The following is a 17,337-nucleotide window of genomic DNA, read 5'->3' on the forward strand; positions in this document are numbered from 1 at the left end:
AGTTTTTAATGTTTCTTTTAAAGGCAATCATTCTGCTGAGTTTTAGCAAACTGAGCTGGAAATCAATTCCTGAATGATTTAAGGGCCTCCTTGTCTTGCTTCATTTTAAAAATCAGGATTCACTTAAGATATATTTGGAAATAGTAGGATAGCCAAAGCATATTTTAAAACTTAATGAATTAAGTGCACCTTGAAAAAAAATGTAACTCTTATGCCTTAAAAAGTCAATTATCAGTGTTGATTTTTTCCCCCCTACGCCCTAGGGCCTATAGGAAAGAAGTGTCATTAAGTGTTAACCTGAAAGGCATTAAAAAGTATTGAAAATTCCATCCTAGATCATGACTCATTCAAAAACTTAGGGCCTTTTAGTTCGTCTTTTCATTTCTTTGTGCTTAATTGGGGTAAAATGTTACTAACCTAGAACAGTATAAAAAATTAATAGACTTTAAAGAGCTCATGGGACCTCCACCTCATACCATATACAAAAATTAGCTCAGTGGATTAAAGAACTAAATGTAAGAGCTAAAAACTATAAAACTATTAGAAGAAAATGTAGTTTTAAAGCTTCATGACCTTGGATCTGGCAGTAGTTTTTTAATCATGACACCAAAAGCACAAGAATCAAAAGAAAAAATAGATAAACTGCACTTCACCAAAGTTGTAAAAGCTACTAGGCTCACTGAGCATTATCAGGAAAGTGAGAAGACAGCCCCCAGAATGGGAGAAGATGTTGACAATTCATATATCTGAAAGGGTGTAGTGTCCAGAATGTACAAAAAAAAACTCTTATAACTTAATAAAAACGCAGATAATCCAGTTTTTTTCAATTTAATTTGTTTTTGAAGTAGAGTTGATTTACAGTGTTGTATTAGTCTCTGGTGTACAGCAAAGTGATTCAGTTATACATACATATATATTCTTTTTCAGATTCTTTTCCATTATAGTTTATTACAAGATATCGAATGTAGTTCCCTGTGCTCTACAGTAGGACCTTGTTGTTTATCTGTCTTATACGGTAATTCGTATCTGCTAATCCCAAACTCCTAATTTATCCCTCCCCCTGCTTTGCCCTTTGGTAACCATAAGTTTGTTTTCTATGTCTCTGAGCCTGTTTCTGTTTTGTAAATTAATTCATTTGTATCATTTTTTTAGATTCCATATGTAAGTGATGTCATATGATATTTGTCTTTCTGCGTCTGACCTACTTACTATGATAATCTCTAGGTCTATCCATGTTGCTGCAAATGGCATTATCTCATTCTTTTTTATGGCTGAGTAGTATCATTGTGTATATGTACCACACCTTCTTTATCCATTCATCTGTGGATGGACATTTCGGTTGCTTCCATGTCTTGACTATTGTAAATGGTGCTGCTGTGAACATAGGGGTGCATGTGTCTTTTTGAATTAGAGTTTTCTTCAGATATATGTCCAGGAGTGGGATTGCTGGGTCATGTGGTAGCTCTATTTAAGGAACCTCCATTCCGTTTTCCATAGTGGCTGCACCAGTTTACATTCCCCCCCACACCCTCTCCCTCATTTAAAATAATCCAGCTTTTAAATGGCAAAGGATTTGTACAGACGTTTCTCCAAGGAAGATATACAAATAGCCAATAAGTGCATGAAAAGATGCTTGACGTCATTAGTCATTAGAAAAACGCAAATCAGAAACTCTGTCAGATACCACTTTACACGCACTGGGATAGCTAGAATCAAAGAGTTGGGTCATAAATTTTGATGAGGCTGTGGAGAAACTGTAACCCTCGTACGCAGCTGGGATTGTGAAGTGGTGCAGACAGGATGGAAAATAGTCTGGCCATTTCTCAAACAAATAAATAGAGTTGTCATATGACCGAGCGATTCCACTTGCGCATATATACACACACACACACACACACACACACACACACACACAAGAGAAATGAAAGTGTATGTCCATACAAAAACTTATAAACAAATCTTTATAACATTACTCATAATGGACAAAAGCTGGAAATAGTGCAGATGTCCATCAACTGTCAAACAGATAAACAAAATGTGGCATTTTCACACAATAGACTATTACTTGCCAATAAAAAGGAATCAAGTACTGATACCTGGTGCAATGTGAATGAACCTTTAAAACATTATGCTGAGGGGAAGCCAGTCACAAAAGACCACATGTTAGAGGATTCCACTGATACGAAATGTCCGGCGTAGGGAAATATGTTAGAACAGAAAGTAGTTAGTAGCTGCCTAGGACTGGAGCGGGGATGGAGGACACGAGGGTGATAGTTAAAGGGTACGGGATTTCTTTTTGAGATGATGGAAATTTTCTAAAATTGACTGTGTTGGGGAGTTCCCTGGTGGCCTAGTGGTTAGGATTTTGGGCTTTCACTGCTGCAGCTGGGGTTTAACCCCAGGTCGGGGTACTGAGAACCTGCAAGCCGCGTGGCACAGCCAAAAAAAAAAAAAAAAAAAAATTGACTGTGGTGACAGTTGCACGTATCTGTGGATATACAAATAACCACTGAATTGTGCACTTCAAATAGGTGAATTGTATGTTATGTGAACCATATCTCGATAAAACTGTTAAAAATAAAGGTAAGAGGATGGAAAACCAGTATGATCCAAACAGTAGTCAATGAAAGTGAGGGTGGCTGTGTTAATATATGCGAAGTACACTTGAGAGAAAAGAAGAAAAAAACATAATTTTTTAATGTTCAAACAAATACAAAATTGTTGTCATATAAAAAGGTGATTAAAGAGTAGATAGACCCAAAACATAAGGGAAAAGTATTAAAGAAGTGTGTCAGCACGGTAATAAAAATGTTGTCTTTCTGGGGGAAAAAAGAAAGAAAGAGCTCCTGAGGACGGAGAGGGCTGTATTAGTCCAGCAAGTCTTGTCTGCATGGTGCCGTGCCACTCGGCCGGAGCCTTCATTCATCCTTTGAAAAGCTCTCCTGAGACTAGAAAGCATGACCTTGCTAGGTGGGTTAGTTATGATTGAAAGTAATGAGAGGATTTAAAGTCAGTGTCAATAAATGTATACTAACCAAACATCAAACTGGAGTCACTAATTATCTTTGGATGAAGATTTCGTATTCACCTTAAAGTGTAGTCAGTCATAGTGTCAGTTCCAATAGAGTAGCAATTATCAAACTTTTTGGTCTCTAGACCCCTATATATGCCTAAAAATTACTGAGAATCTCAAACAGCTCTTGTTTATGTGGGTTATGTCTATTCATGTTCACTATATTAAAAATTAAAACTGAGAAATTTTTAAAATATTAAATTCATTTAAAAATAATAATAAGCCTGTTGTATGCTAACGTAAACAACGTGCTTATCAAAAGCAACTCTGTTTTCCAAAAACAAAAATAAATTAGTGAGAAGAGTGGTATCGTTTCACGGTTTGCAAATCTCTTCCACGTCTGGCTTAATTGAAAATAGATTCTCATATCTGCTTTACGTAGTCAGTTCGGTGTCTTTGTGAGGTTTTGGTTTAACTAAACAAAAAAATCAGGGCTTACAGGTACGTACTTGGAAAAGAGAAAAGTATTTTAATAGTCTTTTTGGATAATTGTAGATACTCGTTGTTGATACTACACCAAAGATGCAGTAAGTGATGGCTTCCTAAAGATTAATAGTCATAAAGAATCTGATATCAGATCATATCCATGTTATTGGTGATACGGAATCTGAACTTCCCTTACGCTGTTGCATTAAGATCCATGATCCATCTTCTACCCATGCACGGTTTTGTAACATTACCCATTGGGAAAATACTGCTCCACTGAGTTATACATATCTTCTAGATTTTGACACATTTCATTACACCATCCAAAAAAAATTGCATCCATTAATATCACCACCGATCTCATCACAAAGGTATTTGGAAGCTGTCAGGCTCATGGTGGGAGATAAGAGTTTTCTAATAATCTGATTTTTGCTTGAAAGCTCAGCTTTTATCGTTGGCAACAATGGCAGCGATCATTGGCTAGTTTTTCCTCGAAATGACAGGCTCACTTCATTTATTTTTGCAAGAATGCTGAGAATACTCAAATCTGAATAGTCACAGTTTGTCTGCCAGTCATTCTTTCAAGTAAAAGTGATGTTGGATGAAAAAAGGTGACTAGTTCAGTTTAAAACTCACAATAATCATGTGAGTGTCTGGCCTCAAGACCCCCATCAGCGTGGGAAGTGCTTTGTGTGTACTTCCTCTTTTTCTTTACACAGAGTATTACGACTAGTACTTGAGGGTCAGTATTTAGTACAATTAATAATTTTTACTGCTTCATTAAGGACATTCTTAAGTGAAACTGCCATTCTTTTCTTACTGTAAGTCTTTGGTAGTGAAGGGTACTGCTGTGATTACTGGCACAGCTGGGTTCCACTGCGCCTGCGTCCTGATTCACACCAAGGCGCCAGCAGTTTTACCTACCATTGCTTTTGTACCATCAGTGTAAATATCAATACAGTTTGAAAGACACATATCGCCTCAATATTATTATGAAAATAATTCTGACTTTGCAGACCCCTTAAAGAATCTTAGGAGGGCTTCCCTGGTGGCACAGTGGTTAAGAATCCACCTGCCAATGCAGGGGACATGGGTTCGAGCCCTGGTCCAGGAAGATCCCACATGCCGCGGAGCAACTAAGCCTGTGCGCCACAACTACTGAGCCTGCGCTCTAGAGCCCATGAGCCACAGATACTGAGCCCTCGAGCCACAACTACTGAAGCCCGCGCTCCTAGAGCCTGTGCTGCTGCGCAGCAAGAGAAGCCACCGCAATGAGGAGCCCGCGCACCGCAACGAAGAGTAGCCCCCGCTCGCCGCAACTACAGAAAGCCCGCGCACGGCAACGAAGACCCAACGCAAAAATAAATAAGTAAATAAATAAAATAAATTCTTTTTTAAAAGAAAAACAACAATCTTAGGAATCCACAGGATCCATGGGCCACATTTTGAAAAACACTCCAATAGGGGATATGTAAGGAAAAAAATATAGGCAACCCAAAGGCTTAAAAGAGAGACACACACGTAACACACATTTGGGGAAATATGAAGACTCTCTTGAGTATTTGCTATTAAGAAATTCATATTATTGCATTTGTTTAGGTGTGATAGTGGTTTTGCAGACTTTTTTATATGTAAATGGGAATCCTCCTTATCTTTAAGGAAACTGTTGAACTATCTGAATGACGTGATGCCTGGGAATTCCTTCAGAAAAAATTCAGTGAAGGGGGTGGGATATGGTGGAGGGGAGTTCAGGTTATACAGGATTGGCCCTGTGTGATAACTGTTGAAATTGGATGGTGGGTACTTGGGAGCAGGGGGTTGGGGGGAGCACTGTGGAAGCGGGGGCCGATAATACTCTCCTTTTTACTTTTGTGTGTCTTTGAAAATGTCCTTTTTCGTTTTTTTTTTTTATGAACCTAACAAACAACAGTAACATTACAGGGTTAATCGGCCCATCTGCTGAGCCAGTTTCTTAACAGTAGGGAAATGCCGTTGCAAAAATCTTGGGTTTCAGAACCGGAAAGACTGTGCCATTTTTAAAGGCACTGGGACCCTGGGCAAATCACTTAACGTCTCAGAATCGATTTTTGCACCTGTAAAACCGGGGTAATGCTACTTATCCCACTTGAAAAATAAGTGAGAAAATGTATGGGAAGTGTCTGGTGCATAGTAAATGCACTGTAAATGTTAATAAGCTTGGTGAAAATGAGTCAGGATTCTCTTTGGTAGTTTTTAGTGGGTCTGGGATCAGAAGGATGGGAGTTACAGGGTAGGAGGAAATGAAGCAACATTGTATCCCGTTCACTGTTTTAAATGAATGAGAAACTGTCCATAAATATGTGTGGGCGTTTGGCATTTCCTTTTGACCTTGGAACCTCCTTGTTTGTTTTCATTCTTTTGTCTTTACTTAGAGAGGCCACTGGTGGGAAATTCAGTTCTAGGGTCACCTGTTTCAAGAGAGAAAAAGTTGATTTTAAGTCTGAGGAAATGGATGCAGCTATAGAAGCCTCTCTCCTTCCTCTCTATGTTGATATGCAAAATGTAATAACTGAAAGAGGACCCAAAGATAGTTAGCTAAAATAAGTGACTCGTGACTTTTATTTCCAGATTTTAACCTTTTGTATTTCTTTTCTTAGAAGCAAGGAAGTACATCCCTTGCTTACCTGATTGTATGCCCAGGTGTTTTTATCTGTGTGCATAATAATTAAACGGGTGCTGGCTTACTAGTATTGTCTAGCTGTGTGTGTATGAATCAGAGTACAAAATGAAGGTATGAAAGATGAGGAAGTTCTTAAAATCGCCATACTCTTTCATTTTAAACTTAGTTTTCATTTTTTGAATGGGTATTGTATTGTTTATACACATTGCAGAAATCAGAGTGATATAAAAGGTGTACATCCATCATGGCATCTCACTCGTACCCATGGCTTTGTCTACCTCCTTTCCCCGACTTGCCCCCAGTTGGTCACCACCCTTTTTGAGTATCCTTCCAGTGTTCTTTTCTGTAAAAACAAGCAAATAGGATTCTATTTATTCTTATTTCATTGCTTCCATCCCCATGTCAACAGGTAGCATTCTAGACATACTGATCTGTACTTGTGTGTTTTACGTGACAGTATATCCTGGACCTCTTTCCATACCAGTTTCCTGTATATGGATACTTGGCTTATTTCCAGTCTTTTACTGTCACAGGTAACAGAGCAGTGATAATGTTGCATATGTCATTTTATTTGTTTGCAATTCCGTCTGTGGGCTATTTTCCCAGAAATGAGATTGCAAGATTATAGGGTACATGGGCCGTAATGTTGATGGACATTACAGGGGCACCATATTTTTTATAACAAATCTAGAACAGTGCCTGGCATTCAATAGTAGCTGACTCTTGCACGTAGTGAAATTCAGTTTCTTCACTGTTCGTTTCTGATCAGATTGTTCATTCTGATTAAGTGTTAGAGTCCCTACTTGGTTGCCTGTGGGCTGCTAATATGTGACGTAATAATTTATGCCATGATGTAAAGAGAGCGGACAGAAGTTGAAACACATGACCCACATCCTTAGCCACATAAATCGTGGGCTGTACCATCTCGTTAGCCCTAGAAAGGAGTCTGAGCCCACTGTAACAGGGTACAGTGAGAAGCCTGTCTTGTAAATGTAGCATAGAACAGCGATCGACAGAACTAGACACACTTCTGGGCGTGTCATCACCAGGCAGAGGTACTGTTTCACCTCTGTGCACTCCTTTTTCTCCTGTGAAAATAAGTTACCATTTACTTGGGAGGTATAATGAAAAAATGGATAATTTTATATAAAGTACTTTGAAAAAAATAGGCAGCACATTTGGCAAATTGAAGTGCGCTTTATGAACCTACTTATTTATGAACCTACTTACGTGGTTCCGTGGAAACAGATCTTTATCGGTGCATCGTGCTGTTAGAAAGGTATACAAAGGAAACCAGGAGGGTAGGGCGCTACTTTGAGGAATAACAGAAGGTTTATGGCTAGTCTGCTGTCTAGCAGCTCCTTGCAGTTACTTGGAGTTTGAATGGGGAATAAATAATGGGGCCTTTAAGAACTGATTCTTGCTTCGATATTATCTAAGGGAATGGTGTTGCAGGAATAAGACAGGGATGAGATATTTGTTATAGCACACTGCATAGTTACTTTCCTGTTTCAAATTCCTCTTGTCCTAGGGATCACTTTGCCTTTTAAGTTAGAAAGCCGACTTCCCACTTGAGATTGATGTTATATTTCCTCATTAGTTCTCAGAGATATTTGCGTGTAGTGTTCAAAACAAACCTGGAAAAGCAGTTGTCTAAATGAACCATTTGTTAAGAAATAGGGAGTCTGTTCAGAACTGATGAGTTTGGGTGTTTTTAACAGTTGCAAAATGCAGATTTTGGGTAACCATTATCATGTACTGAATATTCTCCCTAGCAGCCTTGTAAACAAGTTGCTGAATTATATACCAGGGGGAAAAAACAGGCAGGGAGAAGGTAAGCAGTTTGTCCAAAATCCATCAGCATCTGTGAAAAGCACTTAGGATTCGAAAAAGACATGTTAAACCACATTTAGAGCTGTCTTTTAGTGGTTATTCCCTAGATACGGAAAGTTTCACAGAAAGTATTCTTACCTGAGGCCTGCTTAAAGGGTAGTTGGAGCTGTGCTTTCTACCCCAGTTTTCCTTTAGTCTGGGCAACAGTCACCTCTCCTTGCCATGCCCATCTTCTTCATTCTATAAAAATCCCTATTTAGAGAGCGTGTGCCTCTTTGCATACGATGTAATAGGGCGGATCACTCGCTGTGTGCTAAAGTGTTGAGCTGGCAGTTGGCATGTATCCTCCTATTTTCCTTATTAGAACCCTGCGAGGGAGACAGTATTTTACTTTTATTTATTTATTTTTAATATTTTGGCCATGCTGTGTGGCATGTGGGATCTTAGTTCCCCGACCAGGGATCAAACCCGTGTCTCCTGCAGTGGAAGCACAGAGTCTTAACCACTGGACCTCCAGGGAAGTCCCAGAGACAGTATAAGTGCAAAGCACTCTTCCAAAAGTTGCTGTTATTTAATGAAAACGAATGACCTACCAAAAACGCTAGAACTAACTTATCTCTCTCATATCCCTCCCCAGCGTACTAGTAATGTTCGATCCACATTTTTCAAGGACTGTTTATATGAAGTATTTGATGACTTGGAGTCAAAGATGGAAGATTCTGGTAAACAGCTACTTCAGTCAGTTCTCCACCTGATGGAAAATGGAGCCCTGGTGTTAACTACAAATTTTGACAATCTCCTGGAACTGTATGCAGCAGATCAGGGAAAACAACTTGAATCCCTTGACCTTACTGATGAGAAGAAGGTAAAAAATAAAGGATTCGTTTATCTCTTCAGGCCAGTGGATTGTATCCTCATGAGAAATACTGTTTTCTGGTTGGGATATTGTATAGTACTGGCATTTATGGAGAGGTAGAAAGGGAGACTGTTATCCCTGGTTGGATTTTTGGTTTTTGAGATAAAAATCAATGTACAGTAAAAAGCACAGATCTTAAAAGTGTTCAGTTCTGTGAGTTCTGACAGCTTCACCCGATTTTAAGCAAGCTTATAGGAAGCCATTTGAACTGTGAAATGTAAATCTTTTAACACTAGATAATATCAGGTGGGTGCAGTATTGATTTAGAGTTCTCTGTTAGGATATATTCTTCATGGCATCTGTTGGAAATGTACAAAAGCTACTTTTTGATGTCTGAAGAGCAAGTATCAAGCCAAATGACAGCTGGGTTGAGATTAGTATTCAAAGGACACCTCAGCAGACTTCTTTTTTTAACGTAGCCCATACTATACCTAAGCCATCTCCCATAATATGGAATTACAGATGCCCATCTGTGTCATCTAATGAGAGAAGGCTTTTATTAGAATGGTCACCAGAGGTTGTCATTTGAAATCTGGCACCAATGGGATATGGTATGGATAACACCATTTCATTGATGAAATACACTGAAGCCATAAAAGGGAAAATGTTTTCATTGTCATAAAAAGGTGTCAGAGGGCTTCCCTGGTGGCGCAGTGGTTGAGAGTCCGCCTGCCGATGCAGGAGACGCGGGTTCGTGCCCCGGTCCGGGAGGATCCCACGTGCCGCGGAGCAACTAAGCCCGTGAGCCATGGCCGCTGGGCCTGCGCGTCCGGAGCCTGCGCTCCGCAACGGGAGAGGCCACAACAGTGAGAGGCCTGCATATCGCAAAAAAAAAAAAAAAAAAAAAAAAAGGTGTCAGAGACGTAATGATTGAAGAAAGGGGGGGGGGGATAAAAACCAAACAGATTATAAACCGCCACAGGGTCTCATTTGTCCTGCCCTGTAGTTTTTGTAATTTGCCTTCATCTTTTGTTTTCCTGGGAGCCTGCCTTTGTGTCCCACGTAGAGCCCAGCTAAGTAGAGTTTGAAGAGACAAATGACTCCCCCACTGGCACTCATGTCACAGTACTGCTTCTGCCAGAGCAGTAGCGATAATGCCAGTCTTGTGATTTTGCTGACCTTGAAGTCGAGTCCTAAAAGGAAATCCAATTTAGAGAAATGGTGCCGAAAAGACTGGTTTTCTCTGGCTGGAGTGTTTTCCACCTGCTGCCTCCATGCTTTGTATGGCCAGCTCCTTCTTCACCTGTAAGTCTTCACTTACGAATCACTTCCTCTGAGAGGTCTTTTCTGACCATCCTACTTAAGAAAGGACCCACCCTTATTTTTTTGGTTCATTTTTTCAATGAGGCACTTGATATAACTTTCCATTTTCATCTTGGTTGGTTTGTTTTCTGCCTGTTTGCCCCAGGGGAATAGCAACTCCATTTGGACAGGAACCATGTCAGCCCTTCTTACCCTAATGCCTAAGATAGTACTGGGTACATAGTAGGTGCTCAGTAAATACTTTTTGAATTTATAAATGGTTGAATGAAATTTTAAAATGAATGGCAAGAAACAGCTTCCATGCTGTTTCTGATACAATCTCCAAAGATCACGACCAGCATCAAAAGCCTGAGGGCCTTTTTAAAGTTAAGGGTATCAGTCAGACTTGAAATTTTCCTTCTCGTTTTCATCCTGGAGCCTCAAGATTTACTTTGTATTTTAGTCCACATTAGGGGCAATATTGAAGTTTAAGGGTTAAAGCCATTGACTGGCAGTCAGAATAGAGCCTGGTAATACTCTAATTCTAGATCTCTGTGCCTCTTGACTGTTTTTCCCTAATCCATACTTTATTTCTCTAGAATGTTAAAAATAAATTTATACTGTCTCAAGTCCTTGGGAAAATGGAAACATGGGATCCAGTTGGCCCTTATTATCATTGTCATCTAAAGAATCGTTCTTCATTCGTAGCCTTTTAGGTAACTCAGAGGTGACTGAGGTGATTATTTTATCGCTTATCAATTGCTGCACAAGACAATCACCCTGAAAACTTTGTGGTTTAAAACGATGTTTTATTTGCCCGTGAGAATATGAATTTGCTACTTGAGCTGGGCTGATCGGCTCAGCTGGACAGTTCTGCCGGTTTTGCAAGTGACACACATGGCTGCAGTCCTCTAGGGGCCAGACTAGGTGGTGTCAGATGGCCTTGCTTGCATGTCTGTTGGTGCAGGCAGTCGGCTGGGCCATCAGGCTTCTTCACATGGTGGCTGGGTTCCAAAAGCAGCCAAAGAGAAATAAGACTCATTGTGCCAACATTCTCCAAGCTTCTGCTCTTGTGTGCTAATGCCCCGTTGGCTAAAGCAAGCCATGTGACCAAGCCTGGAGTAGGTGTGAAAGGGGACCAGACCAGGGCATCGATACAAAGTTTGACATCTCGGAGATCCTTCCTGAAATGGTCATCCAGAGCTGTCATGTATGTCACCAGTGGAAAGAGCCCCGTGGTTCCTGCAAATTATGACAAATAAATTCTCATTTTTGCTTGTTACTTTCAAAGAGAAATCACCAGACTTGCTGCCCTCATTCCTAACAGTCATGCCTGAAGTAGAAAGTGAGGCCACGTCGGGTGGCCACATTCTTGGCCTGTAGTTATCATGAAGCTGGAGAGTTATGTCAGAAGCCTAGTCCTCAAAAGAGCCTCTTGGGGACTTCCCTGGTGGTCCAGTGGTTAGGACTCCACGCTCCCAATGCAGGGGGCCCGGGTTCAATCCCTGGTCAGGGAACTAGATCCCACATACCGCAACTAGAGCCCACAAGTCTCAACTAAATATCCCACACGCGGAAACGAAGATCCCGCGTGCCGCAACTAAGACCCAGTGCAGCCAAATAAATAAATAAATAATTTAAAAAAAAAAAAAAGAGCCTCTTGCCCATTGGGACCTCGAAGCAAGTGCTCGGCCCTGCCCGCCTGGTTGAGCTGTGTTTGTGTTGTGCAGGTCCTTGAGTGGGCTCAGGAGAAGCGGAAGCTGAGCGTCTTACACATTCATGGGGTCTACACCAACCCTAGTGGCATTGTCCTTCACCCAGCTGGGTATCAGAACGTGCTCAGGAACACTGAAGTTATGGTGAGTGGTGCTGACCTTGCTGCTCTCGGGAAAGCCTTCCTGGGAAACCTCTAAATACACCACTGGTCTTCCAGGGATAACAGTTTCTTCTCCTGAATTAAAATTGGAAGGCCGGGACTTCCCTGGGGGTCCAGTGGTTAAGACTCTGTGCTTCTAATGCAGGGGGCCCGGGTTCTATCCCTGGTCGGGGAACTAAGATCCCACATGCCATATGGCAAGGCGGAAAAAAAAAAAAAAAAAAAAAAGGAAGGCCAAGCATTCTTTCCTGTGCTTCTTAACTTGTGGGTGTGCATGCCATCTTTGGAAATGTCAAACATCTCTTCAGGTGTCAAACTCTGAGGTTTTACTTTGTGCTTGATTGACACCCAGCAGATGGCACTCTGATATTGGTGTCATTTTCACATACAAAGAAGACTTCCTCCCCTTCGTTGTTCGGTATATATAGTGTTAATGGCCCTCTCTACGCCAAAACTAATTTATGCAGCTTTTCACTGACCAATCACTACTAGAGCATACATTCTAAAGAGATTTTATATAAGTGGTGATGGTTTTATATTGAATCATCACACTTATTCACTTATTGCTCACTGGAAAACATAGAAAAAAATTTGGATAGGGTGATAAAATGGAGGCTTTCTTTGTGGAAAAATGACCGAGAAAATGTGATGTTTTCTAAATCATAAGGGGACTTTTCTTCACCTGTTCTTTCCCTGACATGTGTTATAGCTGCATCTATCATCACTATCATTTCTAATATTTTTATATGTGTAGTGTGTATGTGTGTATATATATATATATATATATATATATACACACACACACGTATATACATGTATACACACATGTATATATTAATGTTCTAAGTGTCAGGCTTTCTTTGAGCAAATCTGGTGATGGAATTCTCTTCTCTCGTTATCCACGGCTTATTCTGTTAAGCAGAAAAGGCAGATATGGTCAAGAAAATGGGAAGAGTAAGCTATACTGAAGACTAGTCTTTGCCTTATGGCCTCTGGGCACATAGATCTAAAAAATAAACTGTAAGGCGTAGACCAGTGAGACCCTGAATAGAGAGCCTGCAGGAGAATTCCAGGTAAAGATACAATTTTAGGACAGTCATCAAGTTACAATAATAAACAATGAGGAGGTCAGACTCCTTCACGGAATGCATCTCCCCTCTTAAATGCTGGTTAATCGGCCATCACAGTCTGCTAAATGCAGCAGTTATGACCTTGTTGTCTCTTGTTTCAGACATGTCTTCACGGTGTCACTAATATATTTCTTTTCCTACAAGAGAGAGATTCAGAAGCTCTATGAAAACAAGTCGTTCCTTTTCCTGGGCTGTGGCTGGACTGTGGATGACACCACTTTCCAAGCCCTTTTTCTGGAGGCCGTCAAGCACAAATCTGACTTAGAACATTTCATGCTGGTTCGGAGAGGAGACGTGGACGAGTTCAAGAAGCTCCGAGAAAACATGCTGGACAAAGGGATTAAGGTCATCTCCTATGGAAATGAATATGCTGACCTTCCAGAATATTTCAAGCGGCTGACATGGGAGATCGCCACAAGGGGAAGGTCAGGTAAGATGTGTCCTGAGACCGAGAGGGGTCGGAGGGCAGCCGCTGCTCTTCAGCCTCTGAATGTGTTTGTGGTGGGTAAAGTCTTCGCCAAGATGAGGACTATAATCCTAACCAGATTATGAAGGGAGGTGGCCGTTAGTCTTCAGATTGATCAGTGAAATGCAATTAGAATTTAGATTTCAAAATAGAGAAGAATGATAACGCCCTTTCGGCTGAGGCCGTGAGGAAAGGAATACATTCACTACGTGAATGTATTGGTGAGGAGGTAAACTTAGTACATCTTTTCTGAAGGGGAAATTCGGAATACGTTCAGAAGTTTAAAACCTTTGACCCAGAAATCCCACTTGATACAATTTATCTTAGGAGAAGTTTCTCCTAAGGAGATCACCGGACGCTTGCACAATTTTACAACACGGTTGCACAAAGATGCAAGTGTAGGGATGTAATCAGTGTTGTAGATAAATGGCAAAAATTGGAAGCAATCTAAAATGTTCCAGAAAATGGGGAATTCTATAACTATACCGTTTATTAATTGATGAAATACATATGAAGCCATAAAAGGAAAAATGCTTTTACTGCCCAAAATAATGTCAGAGATATAATACTACTGTGAGTGACCAAAAAAAAGAAAAAAAAGGTTGTAAAATGCCACCATGATCAGTCCCTGGCATACAGAATTGTAGATATAGTCTGTTTTTGTTTGTGTGCTTGTATGAGAAATATCTGTAATGAAGTTTACTAAATTAACTGTGGTTATCTCTATGCAGTAGGATTTAATGTGTTTTTTTAAATATTTTGTTTCTATCTTAGCATTTTCTATGATTATGCGTTGTCTTTATAAACAGAAAAAAAAAAAAAAACCAACACACTTTGAAAACGCTATTTGGAAACTGTTATGGTGGAATTAAAGTCAGAGGTTAGGGGTACCACTCACTTGACATTTTACCTCCAGGTTCTCACAAGAAAGCCAAATGGGGATAAAAGGTTCAGTTTATTAATGGCTCCAGGCAAGTTCTCAGTTAATCTACAAAATGCAAAACCTTTTGGTATAGCTAAATTGGAGAATGCTTTTTAAAATCTCAGTTTGAATAAAGCCAGGCCCCAGGGTATGGCCATTCTGACTCACCCCGCAGTTCCAGAGGAACTTTCCTGCTGTATGTAGAATGTGTTCTTGAAAAGTCATGCACCAGTATGCATTTTCATTGTCAATCTGAATACGTGTTAAGGAGCTTGTTAAGGTACAGGTAATTTAATAGATTAAATTAATCTATTAATGAATCTATTTATTAATCTCTTAATAGATTAATAGATTGATTTAATTGTCCTATACCCAATAATCATTCCCAGGTTTCTCTTCTGAATCAGATGGCTTCAAGTGGAATTCTCCTGTGATGAGAAATTCCACAAGCTCTTATTATCCATGCCTGTGTTTTGATGGAACAAGATCTGTAAAAGGCATCACCATAACTGAACACTGAAAACTAGGTCTATCCTTTTTCCAGAAGACTTTTTTTAAAAACCCTTAAAAAGACAAATCTTCTGGCTTATCTCTTTTGTGAAAACAATTTGCTATTCTTTCTTGCGGGTATGTTTTCTGCTGTCCTGCAGTGTTCCAGATTCTTCTGCTGTTTGCCCACACATGGGACACTCTCTCAGTAGGCTTTTCCACTGGGCAAGGAGTACATAGCCAAGCCCTACTTATTTCTTTTGATCTGCGTTCTGAGATATTCCACCCGGGGAAGATGCTAGGGTGGAAAAGAACAAAATCCTGCTGGACAGCTGTTCCTCTTACACTGTGTCTTTTCCTGACAAAAATCATCAGAAGTACTGTGGAGCAGCACAGACTCTTTCATTAGCTGCATGGGCTTCCTAGCAGAGCAGCTCTCCTCAAAGTTATCACTCATTAAGGTATTGTGAATTGTTAAAAATCAAGGATTTTCAATGTGGCCAGGGGCTTTATTAGAATGGTCAGCTAAGTTTGTGATCTAAAATCTAGCAGAGCAGTTTTAGGTTAAAAGCACGTTTTTGTTTTGAGACAGGTCAGGCTTACCTTCCATCCGTGGTTATGTTTTGAGTCTCTATAGATAAATACCGATGAGAGGTCCGAGGTCTTTTGCTGATGGTTTTTTTTTTTAACCCTGACCTCTTGCTGTGTGCCTGGCATTGTGCTGTGTACTTGCTTTTGCATAGTGAGAATTACTTGGGTTCAAAAGATTCTGTAGGATCCCAGTACATTTATTTCAGAAAAACCAAGTAATGGGGAAAAGAAAATAATTTTTATAATTCATTACTGTAAGAGTAGTTACTTTGCTATATTTCAGGTAAGTTTTCCTTGTGCATTTCTTCATGGCTGTAAACAAAGTAAACATACACTCCTGGTACTTTTTTTTTTTTTTTTTTAATTATTTTTGGCTGTGTTGGGTCTTTGTTGCTGCACATGGGCTTTCTCCAGTTGTGGCGAGCAGGGGCTACTCTTCTTTGCAGTGCGTGGGCTTCTCATTGTGGTGGCTTCTCTTGTTGCGGACCATGGGCTCTAGGAACGTGGGCTTCAGTAGTTGCAGCACACAGTCTCAGTAGTTGTGGCTCGTGGGTTCTAGAGCGCAGGCTCAGTAGTTGTGGCGCATGGGCTTAGTTGCTCCGTGGCATGTGGGGTCTTCCTGGACCAGGGCTTGAACCCATGTCCCCTGCATTGGCAGGCAGATTCTTAAACACTGTGCCACCAGGGAAGCCCCCTGGTACTTTATTTTATTCAGTGATACATCATACATTTTCCCACATGGCTGCAGTCTTCATAACCAGCATTTTTTTTTTAGATTTTTTGTTTCATATGGACCATTTTTTTAAATTTAATTTAAAATGTAACCTTTACTTATTTATTTATTTTGAATTTTATTTTATTTATTTTTTTCTACAGCAGGTTCTTATTAGTTATCTATTTTATACATATTAGTATAGATGTGTCAATCCCAATCTCCCAATTCATCCCACCACCACCACCCCGCCCCCCATCGCTTTCCCCTCTTGGTGTCCATACGTTTGTTCTCTAGATCTGTGTGTCTATTTCTGCCCTGAAAACTGGTTCATCTGTACCATTTTTCTAGGTTCCACATACATGCGTTAATATACGATATTTGTTTTTCTCTTTCTGACTTCACTCCATATGACAGTCTCTAGATCCATCCACGTCTCTACAAATGACCCAATTTCGCTCCTTTTTATGGCTGAGTAATATTCCATTGTGTATATGTACCACATCTTCTTTATCCGTTCGTCTGTCGATGGGCATTTAGGTTGCTTCCATGACCTGGCTATTGTAAATAGTGCTGCAGTGAACATTGGGGTGCATGTGTCTTTTTGAATTATGGTTTTCTCTGCATATATGCCCAGTAGTGGGATTGCTGGGTCATATGGTAATTCTATTCAGAGTTTTTTAAGGATCCTCCGTACTGTTCTCCAGAGTGGCTGTATCAGTTTACATTCCCACCAACAGTACAAGAGGGTTCCCTTTTCTCCACACCCGCTCCAGCATTTGTCGTTTGTAGATTTTCTGATGATGCCCATTCTAACTGGCGTGAGGTGATACCTCATTGTAGTTTTGATTTGCATTTCTCTAATAATTAGTGATGTTGATCAGCTTTTCATGTGCTTCTTGGCCATCTGTATGTCTTCTTTGGAGAAATGTCTATATAGGTCTTCTGCCCATTTTTGGTTTGGGTTGTTTTTTTAATATTGAGCTGCATGAGCTGTTTATA

General features: G+C 40.2%; 1 protein-coding gene and 1 non-coding gene across 13 annotated transcripts in view; both read left to right on the forward strand.

Annotated features, from left to right (window-relative positions):
• The window catches only part of FAM118B (family with sequence similarity 118 member B), a 54,208-nt gene that overhangs the window by 34,272 nt on the left and 2,599 nt on the right, over window positions 1-17,337 (forward strand). For 9 of the 12 annotated variants that reach the window (XM_067039301.1, XM_067039299.1, XM_059067863.2 and 6 more), the window contains 3 exons: window positions 8,629-8,856; window positions 11,880-12,008; window positions 13,300-13,585. In XM_067039301.1, coding sequence (XP_066895402.1) covers window positions 8,629-8,856; window positions 11,880-12,008; window positions 13,300-13,585 — 643 coding nt within the window. The remainder of the gene's footprint in view (window positions 1-8,628; window positions 8,857-11,879; window positions 12,009-13,299; window positions 13,586-17,337) is intronic. The other 3 variants (XM_067039304.1, XM_067039303.1, XM_067039302.1) reach the window with 1 other exon arrangement.
• On the forward strand, window positions 11,594-11,666 carry TRNAW-CCA (transfer RNA tryptophan (anticodon CCA)). Its single transcript has one exon. It is a non-coding gene; the product is annotated as a tRNA-Trp (tRNA).

This window comes from Kogia breviceps, chromosome 7, assembly GCF_026419965.1.
Source record: "Kogia breviceps isolate mKogBre1 chromosome 7, mKogBre1 haplotype 1, whole genome shotgun sequence".
NCBI lineage: Eukaryota > Metazoa > Chordata > Mammalia > Artiodactyla > Physeteridae > Kogia > Kogia breviceps.